Here is a 14,611-nt window from a genome sequence, read left to right as displayed (position 1 = left end):
GCTAGGGAAATTTTGACTTTGTCTGTTATGAACAAGGGGAGCCCAACCACCAGCAGAGAAGCCTGGCTGACTGGCTGCAAATCACGATTGGTGAATGAACCCCACTGAGCTGGAAATAATACCGTGACTCAAAGTATGATAATCAATGCTATTATGCTATCTTGGTGAATATCTGTCTTGATTTAGGTTTTGATTTTTTTTAAAAAAAAGCATTAATCTTTTTTTATGGTGTTTCAACTTAGAGGACACTGGGGGCCAGCAGCCAGATGTCACACTTAAAGTTGCTCTGTGATAAGACCATAACTACGGTGCATGTTTTTAACTATAAACATGTAAAACTGAGGAACTTTGTAGAGTAACATTTATGCCATTGTTTAACTAGGATGATTTTATTACAGTTAGTAGACTGGGAAATTATTCTGGAGGAAGTTTCTTCAACTTGATGCTTTCCAGAGCAGGAGTGCTCTAGATGAATAACCTTTTTAGGGGTCAATTTAAAGCTTTGAGACCGTATGCTGGAGAAAACTTAAATTTGTTTAAAATTAAAAATTCTTTGAAAATTAAACTGCATTAAGAATTAATTTAATACATTTTACAATATTATAAATTTAATTATAATAAGTACATGCAGTAGGTGTTTAATAATGTACTATGTTATCACATTAAATGATGCAGTTCAACAGGACAATTTAGATAGCTGGCTAGATGTGGTGCTAACCTGCTGATTGTGCATCTGTGCCCTAGAGAATACAGTCCCTCTGAAAGCCATCATTGAGTGTAGTGTTTTGTGGATACATTTATTATTTTGAAAAAGATCAATATTTTTAGATAGGGATTATTTGATTAGATGTTGCAATCTAAATGAATATTCCAATTTAATACCATAACTCCTCAACGAACAATCAAACTCACTTTCTTATCCTCAATTTTAAGGCAATTATTCCGTTTTCAACTTCTATGTAAGAGTGGTATATCTTTTTAATGATGATGGTTAGCACACATATGAATTAAGTCTTACTTAAGTCCTCCCTTTATATAATTATTCTGATGTGAGGAACATCATAGGCATTTCTTCCCATAGTAAATCAGTATATTGGAAAGTATTCAGAGAGCAGCTTATGATACTGAGGTGTTTGAAAGACAGATGGGAGAACAGTCAGAAGGAACTATTATATTTATCCTGAAGGAAGCAAAAAGAAGAAAGATTAAAGGGTCATAGAAAGACATCATTGTATACAAACTTATTTCAAAGGATCTCAGGCAGATGAAAGAAAACAATGCTGTCTATTACATATTTAGTTGGTCAAAAGCAACACTTAAGGACCGGTAGTCTTAAAAATCAGAGCCAGTTTGGTAATGCAGGGGTAGGCAACCTTGGCTCTTTTATGACTCGTGGACTTCAACTCCTAGAATTCCTGAGCCAGCCATGCTGGCTCAGGAATTCTGGGAGTTGAAGTCCACGAGTCATAAAACAGCCAAGGTTGCCTACCCCTGGTATAATGGTTAAAGCTAGAAACCGCGCGACTGTGAATTTTTTTTTTTTTTTGAGCACAAAGCCAGCTGAATGACTTGAGCCAGTCACTTTTTCTTTGCCCTAGGAAGGCGCAATAGCAAACCACTTCTGAAAAATCTTGTCTAGGAAACTGCAGGGACTTGTCCAGGCAGTCTCCAAGAATCTGACAGGATTGAAAAGAAGAAAGTCTAAAGCCCAGACGGTGACAGATTCTACAATCATAACATTTTTAAATGCTTAGGACCAGAGTAGATCCTTTTAAAATTGATCATAACAACTGCAATCCCAGCTTTCCTAATTGTGGTCATTTAGACAGACAGAGCAAAAGAGCTACTTTCTGAAGGAGGGCAGGCAGCTTCCCTCTGGGCACAGAAGGGAATTTGTGTGGTGAGCTGGAGAGAGGAATTGGGGAGCCTGAAAATCCAAGCTTTCTCTCTGTAACCCAATGAAGTTTGTCTGCTTCTCTCTCTCCCCCCCCCCAACATGGAGGGGATGGGTAATCTTTTGGCAGGTGGCAGCATCTTGCAATCTTCCCTTCCCTTCAGCAAAGAAGATTGCAAAGGGTGATCACATGGTTGCGGAACACTTGGCAAAGAGTTGCCAACCACCCAAATCACGATTATGTAATTATGGAGGGTGCAGTGTGAACTGTTACGAAGGCCAGAAGTGCTTTATCAATAGTAAAGCACCCTTTCCAAGGTATTGTAACTTTGAATAGTAGCTAAACAACTGATTATAAGTTGAGGACTACCTGTACAACTTCTGTCATCTCAGATTATTAACAATGCTGGTTAAGTTTGATAGAAGTTGCACTGTAGCACATAGATTTACTACTTCTGTTTTAGTCACTTGATTCCTGGTGATTACCTGGACAAGTCCTACAGGGGTTTTTTTTGGCCAGGTTTTTCAAAAGTGGTTTGCCATTGTCATTTTCTTAGGGCTGATATACTGGCCCAAGGTCACTCATTGGCTTTATGCCTAAATTGGGATTAGATTTTTTTAGCCTGATGTCTTGACCATCACACCAACTGGCTCTCAGACCTTAATTTAAGAATATTTACCAAAGTTTTTTTTTTAAAAAAAACCATTGAATCAATAAAAATATTCAGTGCGTTATTTTTTTTGTAATATGAATGGGCTCTATATAAGATTTTTTTCCTTATGTTCCTTCCTCTCCCACTTCTGTATCCAAATTAATATTGGACTTTCTGCTTTATTAATTTTTTTAAGACAAAGTCTTTTCTGAGCCAAGAAATTTGCATTTTTTTTCATATCAGGTTTGTAGATTAAACATGAATTTTTCAGTCTTACTTTCTGGGTAGACCTATTATTAAAGTGGCTTTTTTAAACAATACATTGTTTAACAATCTAAGACATGGGGGCTGAGGAGAAGAAGAGAAATGAGAGTTTCAAGAATATTGGCATTTCTCTGTTGGATTGTAACATGACTTATGAAGTAGATAACTGAAAATGTTGCAGAATAACTGTGAGTAACCCAAGGTTGGCTTCTGTGTATATACTATACACATATGCACACACACATACACACACACACACACACACACAAGCATACTCTTTTACAGACATTTTTGGCGAATTTTAGTTTGTGTGCTTTCCAATAGCATCAAAAAAGTGTAACTATTTTGCAAAATTAATGTTGGTAATTCCTCCATATAGGAATTCATATTAAGTAGGAATTTCTGGGGCTGTGACAAAATTATTCCCAGGTGAGTCAATATGGAATTGAAAGCCTAATGCTGCTAACAAAGGTAAAATATTTACTTACTTGTGACTAATGCTAAGATCTGCTCTTGTAGACTTGATCAGTGTCAATGTGTTGCCATCATCTCATTGGACATGTTTTGGACCTTGATGTAAATTAAAATAGAGTTTACGATCTTAAATGACATGTTTCTAAGATAATAGTCATTTATAAGAATGTATCTAGTTTAATAATTTCTTAATGATTTTTTTTGCAACATAAAGGCAGTTGGTATCATTTTAAACTAAAACACACAGTGATTTACTATTCTTTCCATTTATTTTTGTTATGGTACAATACATTGATTAATATTTTTTCCAGTTAGTTTGTAAATAAATATTTACAATTTTTCCCAATTTCAGGATTTTTTTAAAAAAATTCTCTTTTGCCTATATACATTCTCCACATGAATTGTTTTGTCTGGTTATTGAGATCAATGTTTTCTAAAGTGGAGGTGGAGAAGTGTCATTTTCACTCAACATATAATCAGATTAAGTTTCAGTAGCTGTCAACATGAGTTACACTGGAATTGTCTTCATGGATCCATCTGTTCGTTAAAAGGACTTAACTAAATAGGAGTTCTTAAGAGCTTTATCGTTACTGATTATGAAATGGTACCCCTAAAGTCTTTCTACAGCTGCCAAAATGGCTGTTTAATTCTGATGCCCAGCGTTTTGATTTTTTTTTCTAATATAAAATATTGCTATAGTGATTTCATTAACTCATTATCTTTTCAAAATGAGTATCCCAGGGACAATGTTAACTCATTTATCTGCCCATATAGATATTTGATTCTCCCATTTGGCAGAGGCAACTGCAGCTTTTTTTTTTTTTTTTTTTTACAATTTTGTATATATTATGACACTGTTTTTGGCATCTACTTCCTTGATTTTGAATATAAACCAGATGTGTAACCCTAATTTAGACACTACTTTGTCTTCTTCCCCTTAGTATCACCTTGCTCTTTTAATTTTTGGAAGGATATATTTTTTTTTCCTAGCCAATTTTACTTGTCTGTCAATATTTCTGCTGCCATTACAGCGTAGACTTGAATGATTCATGATAATTGCAGGCAACTGGTAGAAACCTGCAGATATGATAACAATGTCTGAAAAGTTGAAATTCCTGAAGGGAACTTTTATGCATTTCTGTGCATGGACTGACCCCAGGGAAATCCATTGAAGTCTTCATTACAATGGTTTATTCCCTGCAGAGATGGGGGGGAAGGGAAGAGGGCCTTCCAGCCTTGGAGAATGCCTTATGGGGGAAAGTAAAGGAGAAAGCAGCTTCAATGCCCAAAAATGTAAATTATTGGTTACTTGATCCATTTCTTCCAGTTATGTTCTTAGACTTAGAATTTATCCAGGTGGCCTAAAGGATGAAGGATATATTAGACAACTTACGAAACACATGTTTCTTGAAAATTTCAGAAACTTTTAGTATGGAATAAATTTTTGGAAAAAAGTACTGTTAATATTTACTCTATTTACAGTTTTATTATTATTAGATTTTTATCATGGTTTTTTTTACATATATCACTCAAGGCAGTGAGCATACTTAATACTTCTGCCTCTTCCTTTCTCCACAACACAACCCTGTGAGGTAGGTTGGACTGAGAGAAAGTAACAAGCCCTAAGCCACTCACCTAGCTTTCATGCCTATGAGAGGCCTAAAACTCATAATATCCTGCTTTTTAGGCCAGCATTTAACAACTAAATAGAACTGACTCTCAGCTGATGCTGCTATGATGCCTTTGTAATAAAAAGTTTTAATTCTAGTAACGAAATAACAAGAAATTATACATTAACAATCACATTCTTATGGGGAGGCAATGGGGAAACATCAGTATTGAAGTGGGACTGCTGCTATATTGCTGATTTTTTTGTTTAAAAAAACACTCTTTAGCTTGATCAAAGTGTACACATTGAGGAAAGAAATGAAGTAAAACTGCTTAGCAGCTTAGCCTATAACATTACGTTTCTTAGTAAAACCATAAACTGAAATGATCATTTTTACAATACATTACCTTTTGGAATCAGCTCTTAATGTCCTTATTTCCTCTATATGTTACCTTGCCATCTATGTTGAATTGCAGTTTTATCCACTCTGATGCTCTTCAGATTTGTAAGAACTACAGCTTCTGGATTTCCTGGTTAGTAAGGATGTTGACAATACAGTTGGAATAGCTCAAGCTGAAATCTTTTCTCTGTTGATGCCTTTCTCTAATCAAAATTTTAAAATGTCTTATCCTTTGAAATCATATCTAAGGAAGTACTTAGATATAGTAAAGAGTGTATGTTGTCCTTGGCTGAATTTCATACTAAAAATAAAAAGGAGACACCTGTTATAGATCATGAAATACAGTACTTTTAAAACTTGCCCCATTTTTCTGAGATAATGTATTTTATTCATACACAGCATTCCTCAAAAATAAAATCTATTGTTCCCAAGATTGCACATTAATTTTTGTTTCATGGCTTCTTCAGTCCTGACCATATAATAAATTCTATTGGGCAGTAGATGGATATATATTTTTGTGTTTACTGACTTGAGCTGAGATTTCTGTGTTTAAAAATCAGTTGACTTAATAAATGGTATTAATACCACCTTGACATCTAGTAATACATTGCCTAGTCTAAATGTGCATTACACCTCTCTAAATTATTGCTTTTCTTGAATTTCATTCATATAGCACTCTGGGGGCTCATCTAGAAAACAAACTGCTTCAGCATTGACTTATTAAGCTATAATTTTGAAGCAAGTAGGCGCATGCATGGACACAAGTTACAGTTTTGTTAGACTGAAAAACCACTGTCATTATAAAATGGTAGCATATTTCTTTTAAAAAAAATCTTTTAAATCAAAATATGGAGTTTTGAAAATGTATGGATTTAAAGGCTGCAAATTCCATAGGGAATTCTGACATGGTAAAATGTTGAAGCAGAAGCAACTTTTATTGTAGTAGCTTGTCCTGGGTCAATAATGGTCAGGTAATTAGTAATGAGTACAATTAGACTGCCTAAACGTAATAAATTTTGCCATGAGTGAATATACAGCTCCATTCATTTATGCACAAATGGGGAGAACACATTAGCATACCTCTGTTATTTGTAAGTTTGTTGATTAGAGGTATATTTATTCAAATCTTTTGAGTTTTTCTAAAACTGCTTCTTTAGAACCTTACCTCCAATGACAGATGGTGCTCACTTTGTTCAGAGGTTTTTGCCGAAATCTCTGTTTTGGTAATATGTGCGATGAAAACAATTTCAGACCTGATTCACCTTTTTTACTGTTAATATTATTGCTTTTAAGGAAATGTTAATAAATTGTAGTTCTGACTAGAACTTTTTCAGATATTCTTCTCTTAATGGTAAATTGGTATTTTCAACTATAAAAAACTATTTCATCAAAACTGATTTTATACTGTATATGAGCCAGATTTTGCTGTTTTGTTGATGGATCTTTTCTTATCCTATTTACATAAAGAGATTTTGTACCTAACAGTGATCCGGCAAGGGCTAATTTCTAGCTATGAATAAATATGACAAATTTATGATAATTATTTGAGAATTCTTCTTTAGAAAAGGCTGCCTAAGAGTATATTGCTACATTGCTTATCCCTTCTAGTTATTGGGATTTAGGCAACAGTATATTGTCTTGCAGGACAATAACTATATTAGATATCCATTCAGAGAATGATGTGAACATGCCTGAGAAAAATGGATTTTGATTGTGCATATGGTATGCTAGCCAAAATGCACCCAAACAGACTAGTATTGCATTTACCATTAGCAGGGAATATTCCATATGGCATAGGAGTGGCTAAAGCTGGTCACCTTGTCTACACCTTTCTAACTTTGGCCTCAAGTTGATCACAGATATGAGGAGCAAAGGATGTGTCAGGATCTGTGGGCTCATCTATGATGACCATAACATATTAGAATGTAAGAGGAATAAATAAAACAGAACACAATTAACAAGAAAAAAGAGAAGAAGGAAGGAAGGAAAATGAAAGAGAAAGAAGTAATAGAGATTAATAAAGGTGGTCAGATTTGAAAGAAACTAAAAGCATAACAACTTCAGAAAGTGGAAAAAAACGAGTCCTGTTTAAAAAAGTATTATAAATTAGATTAATAGCATGAATGGAAACTGGACATAAGGAAATTTTATGCCTGGAATATATAAAATAATTATTTTACTGTGTGTCACAATATGGAGTTAATGGAAAGTATAAATGATTATCAAAAGGAGCAAAACTCTGTATAAACAATATGCTCTGGCCACTTTACTCACATGGGAGGGAGAGTTATACTGTATATCAGGAGAAATAAAAAGAAAGTTCAACTCAATAGGAGATAGATATTTAATGTGGAAAAGAAGAAGTACAGTCAAGAATGGGGCCTGAGTGAATATGGATATAAAAATGACTAATCAGCAAGGGAAAAAAATGTTGGGTTGGTCTATAGAATTATTGAGGATCAAACTGTGAAACAAATATGAAAAAAGGATGAATGAATTGAGAGGATGGGAAAACCGGGCAATTTGTGGTAGTTGATGAAATCCTGAAAAAGAGAGAGATGAGAATGTTAACAAAGCAAAGGCAATGTATGGGCTGGAAGGAAAGTATGGTTTACAAAATAAAAAAAGTATGAAAAGTATGGAGTGAGTGCAGTGGTGGGATTCAAATATGTGAACAACTGGTTCTCTGTGTGGATGCCGCTTCTGGAAGTCCATTCTAGGCCTGGGCAACAAAAATTAGCTACCAGTTCTCCGAAGTGGTGCGAACCGGCTGAATTCCACCACTGAGTGAGTGCTTTGATGTAAACTAGTTCTGGCTGTGTTCGTTTTTCTTATTTGGTGCCTTTAATTTCTTTTGCTTACTGTTTTTACTTGTGTTTTGTGTAATGTTGCTTAAATCAAAAGGGAATTGTATGATGGTGTATATGCATGTCATTTATGCTTTTCAATCCCAAGACATTGGATCCAGCCAGTCTGTTGAAGCTAAAAAGATCTGGATTCCATTAATACCTTTATTATATCTATGGTAAATATCATCAGTATAAAATGTACTTAATTTTGGTTAAATTTTAGTCGCCTAATAATAATTGAGTTTCTATCTGAAACATGGCACATCTGATTTACAATGAGAGCCTACAAGATGTAATTTGTAAGTGCTATTTCTAATCCATATATTATATCTCTTTAAACACATTTTAAACACACACACAGAGACTTTTGTTTCTTTATTCCAGGTTGTTTGCATTCGTTCTACATGGGATGCACTCTCACCGAAACTGAGCTGTGATACCCGGCCACTTATTTTAAAAACACTCAATGAACTGTTCTCTCTTGTCCCTTCATTAATGGTGAATTCGAGTGAATATGAGGTATGTGTCTCATACTGGCCTATTTTTTTTTTAATCCACCATTTTAAATAAGCCAGTCAAGTTTTAATACTTCCTTGAAGATTGTTTATGAACACAAGCGAAGGCAACCGAACTGCAGAGCCGAGGCGGCGTTCTAATGACATTATTGGAAAGTGTAGAGCCAGATTTTCTTTGCTGTTTTTCCTTCAACTTTTGAAGGATTTTTATTTTTATAGAGTAGCAGATAACGATCAACCTTGGTGTCCTTCAAAAAAGCTAAGCAGGATTGGACCTCATTAGTATTTGGATAGCACAGCGTTCTCGTGCCCTAGGCAAGGTTAAGAAATATTCCAGCAGAAGGCAGTGGCAAACTAATTGTTTTGTTGCCAGTTCTCTAAAGGAGACTTTATCTTTACTTTTAAGTAAGATGCATTAAATACATTGGAGAGTTGAGAATAGGGTCAGATCAATCATAGAAATTACTCAGGGCCAGAGCTAATGTTTACAGGTATTCTTGATTTACGACCATAATTGAGCCCAAACTTTCTGTTGCCAAGCAAGACAGTTGTTAAGAGAGGTTTTGCCCCAAATTTTTTATCACATTTTTTTTCCGCAGTGAACCACTGCAGTTGCTAAGTTAGTAACATGGTTGTTAATGAGAATCTGACTTCCCCATTGACTTTGCTTGTCAGAAGGTCGCAAAAGGGGATCACATGACCTTGGGACGCTGCAACTGTCATAAATATGAGTCAGTTGCCAAGCGTCTAAATTTTGATCACGTGACCAAGGGGATGCTGCAATGGTCCTAAGTATGAAAAATAGTCATAGGACACTTTTTCAGTGCTGTTGTAACTTTGGTCACTAAACAAACCGTTGTAAGTCAAGGAGTACCTATATATCTGCTATCATTTCATGGCTGAGCAGTGATTAAAACTAGAATGGACTGTGACGAGCTGAAGGTTTTTTATGATCATTTTGTTAAAGTTGAAAGTCTGGCACTTTTGTGGAACTATTGAGGATTTCTTAATAAGTTATTAAAAAGGAATCATTTTCAGGAAGAATCAATCTAAATAGGCATTTGCCCTTAGTTTTCTCATTGGCTGGAATATATAACCAGTTGAAAATTACTTTAATTTTAAATAGTTTTGTTTGCCACAAGTAAATAAACTACGCCAGATTAGACCAAAAGCTTATCTAGCTCAGCATTTTATTTTAAAGAAGCCATCCTAGATACTTTCATAGATGCAAAATGAATGTATTAGCACTCTCTCCTTATGTTGCCTAGCAACTAGTATTCAAAAGCATACTGCATTTTATAAATAAACTGCAAATAGCTAGGTGGATAACTGTATTCTGTACGAATTTGACTGTTAAATGTCTAACAGATTCCAAATGTTCATTTTGCTATGCATGCTATTTCCTTCTTGAGGTGGTGAAAACCTCCAAATAATTTAACCTTTTGTAACTGGGGAATTTGTACAACACTGTAATCATTTGGGTGGTGCTTTTCTGCATTTCTCCTGCCTGCATTTTTTAAAGTAAATGAGCAAAATTGTACTAATGCTTTACAATTGAACCAAATCTTGTAAAAGTGGCAGTAAGGTATTCAATTTATTTCATAAAATGCCAATCTAATGTGAAAGAATTATGAAAAATACAAATTCCATTTTAGACGTCTATATAAAATTTGACTTTTTTAATAGCAACTGTCTCTTAGATAGATATTTAATTGAATTAACTATTATAAAATCAGAGTAGTTTTCCTAGTCTATGAACATACACTTAACCTATATACAGATAATCCTCGACTTATAACCACAATTGAGCCCAACATTTCTGCTGCTAAACAAGACTGTTAAATAACTTTTTCCCCGTTTATGACTTTTCTTTTTTTTTTTTATTGAAAATTTTTAGGTTTTACAAAAAGAAAAGATTCCTCTCCCCCACACCCTCCCACCCCTCCCCTACCCTCCCCCAATCTTCCCAGAGCTGAATACAGGCTTAATTAAAAAAAAAAATTTAAAAAATCTTGAAACACTTATAAACCATAAACAAATCTAAATACGTTAATTAAACAAATTATAAAATGATTAACAACAGTATATAAAAAATACAAGAAGAAAGAAAAGAAAAAACAGAAAAAGAAAAAATAAAAATAAATAAAAATAAAAGAAAATATCTAAGAAATATCTTAAACTTTAACTATAAATTATTCAAAAACTAAGTAATATTTTTTTATATCCAACTTATATTGTATGAAATCTATCCATCTTTTCCATACCAGGAGATACTTCTCCTGCGATTGATCTTTCAAGAAAGCCGAAATCTTTGCCATTTCCGCCAAATAAGAAACTTTAAAAAACCATTCTTGCAATGTAGGCACCGTTTATGACTTTTCTTGCCACAGTTGTTAAGTGAATCACTGCAGTTGTTAAGTTGGTTATTAAGTGAATCTGGCTTCCCCATTGACTTTGTTTGTTAGAAGGTTGCAAAATGGGATCACACAATCCCAGGGTCCTGCAACCATCCTAAATACATGCCTGTTGCCAAACATCCTAATTTTGATCATGTGACCATGGGGACGCTGCAATGGTCGTGTGAAAAACAGTCATAAGTCACTTTTTCAGTACTGCTGTAACTTAGAATGGTCACTAAATGAACCATTGTAAGTTGAGGCCTACCTATATAGAGTTAAGCTGCAATTTGTTTTGTTTTGTCATGAAGGAAATAAATTATCTTAAAGCTGAGCAAATAGGATGATTACATCCTTATATTGAAGTTTATTGGGTCCTGTATCAGCTACTTTACTTTGCAGTCTCTTATATTAGGAGTCCCCATATGTCCGGGCTGTGGCCTGCTATTTGGCTGTGCCCTATTGGGAACCAAGCTGCTGAAGTGGCGGGCAAGCACGTGAAACTTCATTTATGCACGCATGGGATTTAGGTTGCGTGCGTGAAACCATTCCCCTTCATCGTGGAAGCTGCTGTCGCCGGTCCGTAGAACCAAAAAGGTTGGGGACTCCTGTGTTATAATTCTCCATAAACATACATTCCGAAGAGCTTGATAAAAAGCCAATTAAATATTGAATAAATTCTAGTGCTATATTTTCCCTATTCCCCCCTCCATTTGCTCTAATGAGCAGAAAGGTGGTTCTGTTAGGGTCATTTGGCTGTATCTTTTATTCGTATTGCACATGCAGTTGCATATATTTAATATAATTATTCTGTCAACGAAAGACTGAGCAGAATGTTTTAATAGGTAACTTCTGTGCTTCTAAAAGCATTTAAATCTGTTTACAGGGCTGAAATTGTAACGTTGAAAATGTTTTTTTGAATTGCCTCTTTAAGAGTACTTAAAGGTCAATCCCTCCCTCCCAACCTGAAATGGTGCTTTGCATTTTTATTATACATCATTGAATATGGGATCTTGAATATAATTTTTAACCTTTGAAATTTTCTCAGTAAGTATAATAAGGACTATTAGTCTTCACTTTGGAGCCAGGTAAATTGCCAAAACCTTTCTTGTTATTTTAAATTAGGCTCCAGTGGCCACTTAGAAATACTAGTCCCTTGTTACTAGCTCAAATAAACTGCTAATCCATAAATTCCTATCTTGGTTTATTCTATGATGTGTTATTTACCTCAGTTTTCTATCATGTTTCCTTGATAAAAAAAACTTTTCTGAATTGGATTTTGCTCTCTCTCTCTCCCATTTGATGTTACAGAAATTTAAAGCTCAAGTTGTCAGTTTCCTATGGAGCCACACACAAAACAAGGTGAGATACTAGAAAATGAACTGGCTTTGGCCAAAAACTGGCCCTGCGTAAATATTTTCTGTGTTGCATTAAGCACCTAGTTTCTCTGTCCAAACCTACATTTTTTTGATAACATATCGTAATCGTGGATATGTGACAAAGAAAATCTTTTTTTCTATAACCACTGCATACCTTCCTAATTCTTTATTTTATGCCCAGTTATGATTGATCAATGGCATTGATAAACATCCCCACATATCGTCAAGACCACAGAGAGGTCTTGAGTACTAGAATCATAGTAAATGAACTGTGTGGTGGTATGACATGTAGCAGGCAAGTCACCATTCTTTATTTCTAAAACATTTTACAGTCAGGATATAAAGCAGTCAATTTATATTTTGACATTTTTGATCATACCATTAAATAATATCTCAGATGTTTACTCCAAAGTCCTCCTATAGTATAACTACTGCAGAATAATATAACTTATGTGCTGTAAAAAAATAGGTTTCTTTTGTTTAGTAATTTTGGGTGATGTGATATTTAATGTGCACTATTTGCTTTTAGCCACAAGGTTCAAGACAATTTAGAACGTGGCCTACATTCTCCACTTGGAAAATCAATGCTACATTTAGCATAATATATGATATACAGTATTATATATAATATACAGTATTTTTTTTCCTTATCCATCCTTATTTGCTGTGATGTGATGGCAATATTTTTCTTTAGGATTCTCTTGTAGCTATCTCTGCATATAAATCTCTCTCTGAATTTCATTCTGAAGAATACACCATCCTCCATCTTCCTGAACAGGTAGATCTTTCTTACTTTAATTATGGGTGAGTGTTGTAATCATTAGGAATACAAAATAGTGTGGAAAGAGTGTCCAATCCTTGCTTGAACATTCAGTAATTCATCTGATCTTAATAGGAAAAGGCTCTATAATTGCTACTCCATCTCCTGTATTACAGTATATTCCAGTTGCCCGGACTCACATCTTTCCACCTGTTGCAAGTGGGAGTTTGAAAGCAAAGAGTATTAATACTGATTTTATGTAATGTAACATAACAAAGTACAGTATTAGTTAATATAGAAAAATGCCTATATGTTGGGTTAATGGTATTATTAAAATTGCCGTATAATAAAATTCAGCAATAAGTTAAATGACTAACTGGAATAGTAAACAATATTACAAATTTATGGATGTTATGTTTATAGGGTCCTCTAATTTACACGGTTCTGTGGTTTAAAACGTAGTATGCAAGTGCATAAAATAAACATTTCCATAAAGGAACTCTAAAGGTGATTCTGGTAAAAGTTAACACAGGCATGAAAATAACATAAAAATAAACCTTGCAACTCTAACCTGATAACCACAAGTATCCCGATGGCATTATCCCATTATGAGGGTTATAAATATTCAACTGCGTATACGGCGGGTTTCTTTTTATAATATGAATGTGAATGACCCTAAATATATTGTACATCATTTTTAGCTTTAAAAATGTTCCTGGGTACTCTTGTACTCCTTGGAATCTTAGTCTTAATTTTAATCTTAGTCTTAGTGAGTGTTAGGGTACCCTATGGAACAATGAAGATAGCAGAGAAGAGAGACAAACACTGCCTTTCCATCCTCTTGCCCACATTTTCCTCAATATTTATTTTATTCAATTTGACTTAGGGCCACTTGACTCCAATTGACTTTAGGCAGCTCAGAGCATAAAAGCGAAAGAATAGCATGGAATCTTATGAAAAGGACATAATGTAAAAAGATGCCAACATTGATCAACAATACAAAATTATCAGTTACCCACAAGGGGATCCAACCACTCTAACCCAATACCAGGTCTTTAAAATTATTGCCACAATCTTCTTTCATATCTGTGTTCATTAAACTCCTGTGGAAAAAGTTATGAATTTATATTACTTTGTGTATGAAATGGCTTATATTTTTTTTAATAATACCCTTTGTATTGATGTTATGACAACAGAATAAAAAAGACATACAGTATTTCGTGTCTCCAAATCTATAATAACCTCTCCAATAACCATGAAATCTGGGAATGATGTGAGCTCTAGTTTATCATATTTAAAAGCCTCAAACTGAGGAAGGCTGAAGCTTAGTTGCCTCTCCTTTCAGCTGACTTAGGGAAACTTGTTTTCAGTTTTTGAAGTTCAGTTCTGTACAGCCGATTGCATGCTCTCTCTCTTTT

The 14,611-nt window shown here is 34.5% G+C and overlaps 1 protein-coding gene across 4 annotated transcripts in view; it reads left to right on the top strand.

Moving 5' to 3' along the window:
* The window catches only part of FOCAD (focadhesin), a 150,702-nt gene that overhangs the window by 75,341 nt on the left and 60,750 nt on the right, over positions 1–14,611 (top strand). For all 4 annotated transcript variants that reach the window (XM_039357061.1, XM_039357059.1, XM_039357060.1 and 1 more), the window contains 3 exons: positions 8,528–8,662; positions 12,366–12,416; positions 13,128–13,211. In XM_039357061.1, coding sequence (XP_039212995.1) covers positions 8,528–8,662; positions 12,366–12,416; positions 13,128–13,211 — 270 coding nt within the window. The remainder of the gene's footprint in view (positions 1–8,527; positions 8,663–12,365; positions 12,417–13,127; positions 13,212–14,611) is intronic.

This window comes from Crotalus tigris, unplaced genomic scaffold, assembly GCF_016545835.1.
Source record: "Crotalus tigris isolate CLP2741 ecotype Arizona unplaced genomic scaffold, ASM1654583v1 scf7180000018862.1388955, whole genome shotgun sequence".
Classification (NCBI taxonomy): domain Eukaryota; kingdom Metazoa; phylum Chordata; class Lepidosauria; order Squamata; family Viperidae; genus Crotalus; species Crotalus tigris.
The sequence above is the reverse complement of the archived record's forward strand: the minus strand, read 5'-3'. Positions and strand labels throughout refer to the sequence as shown.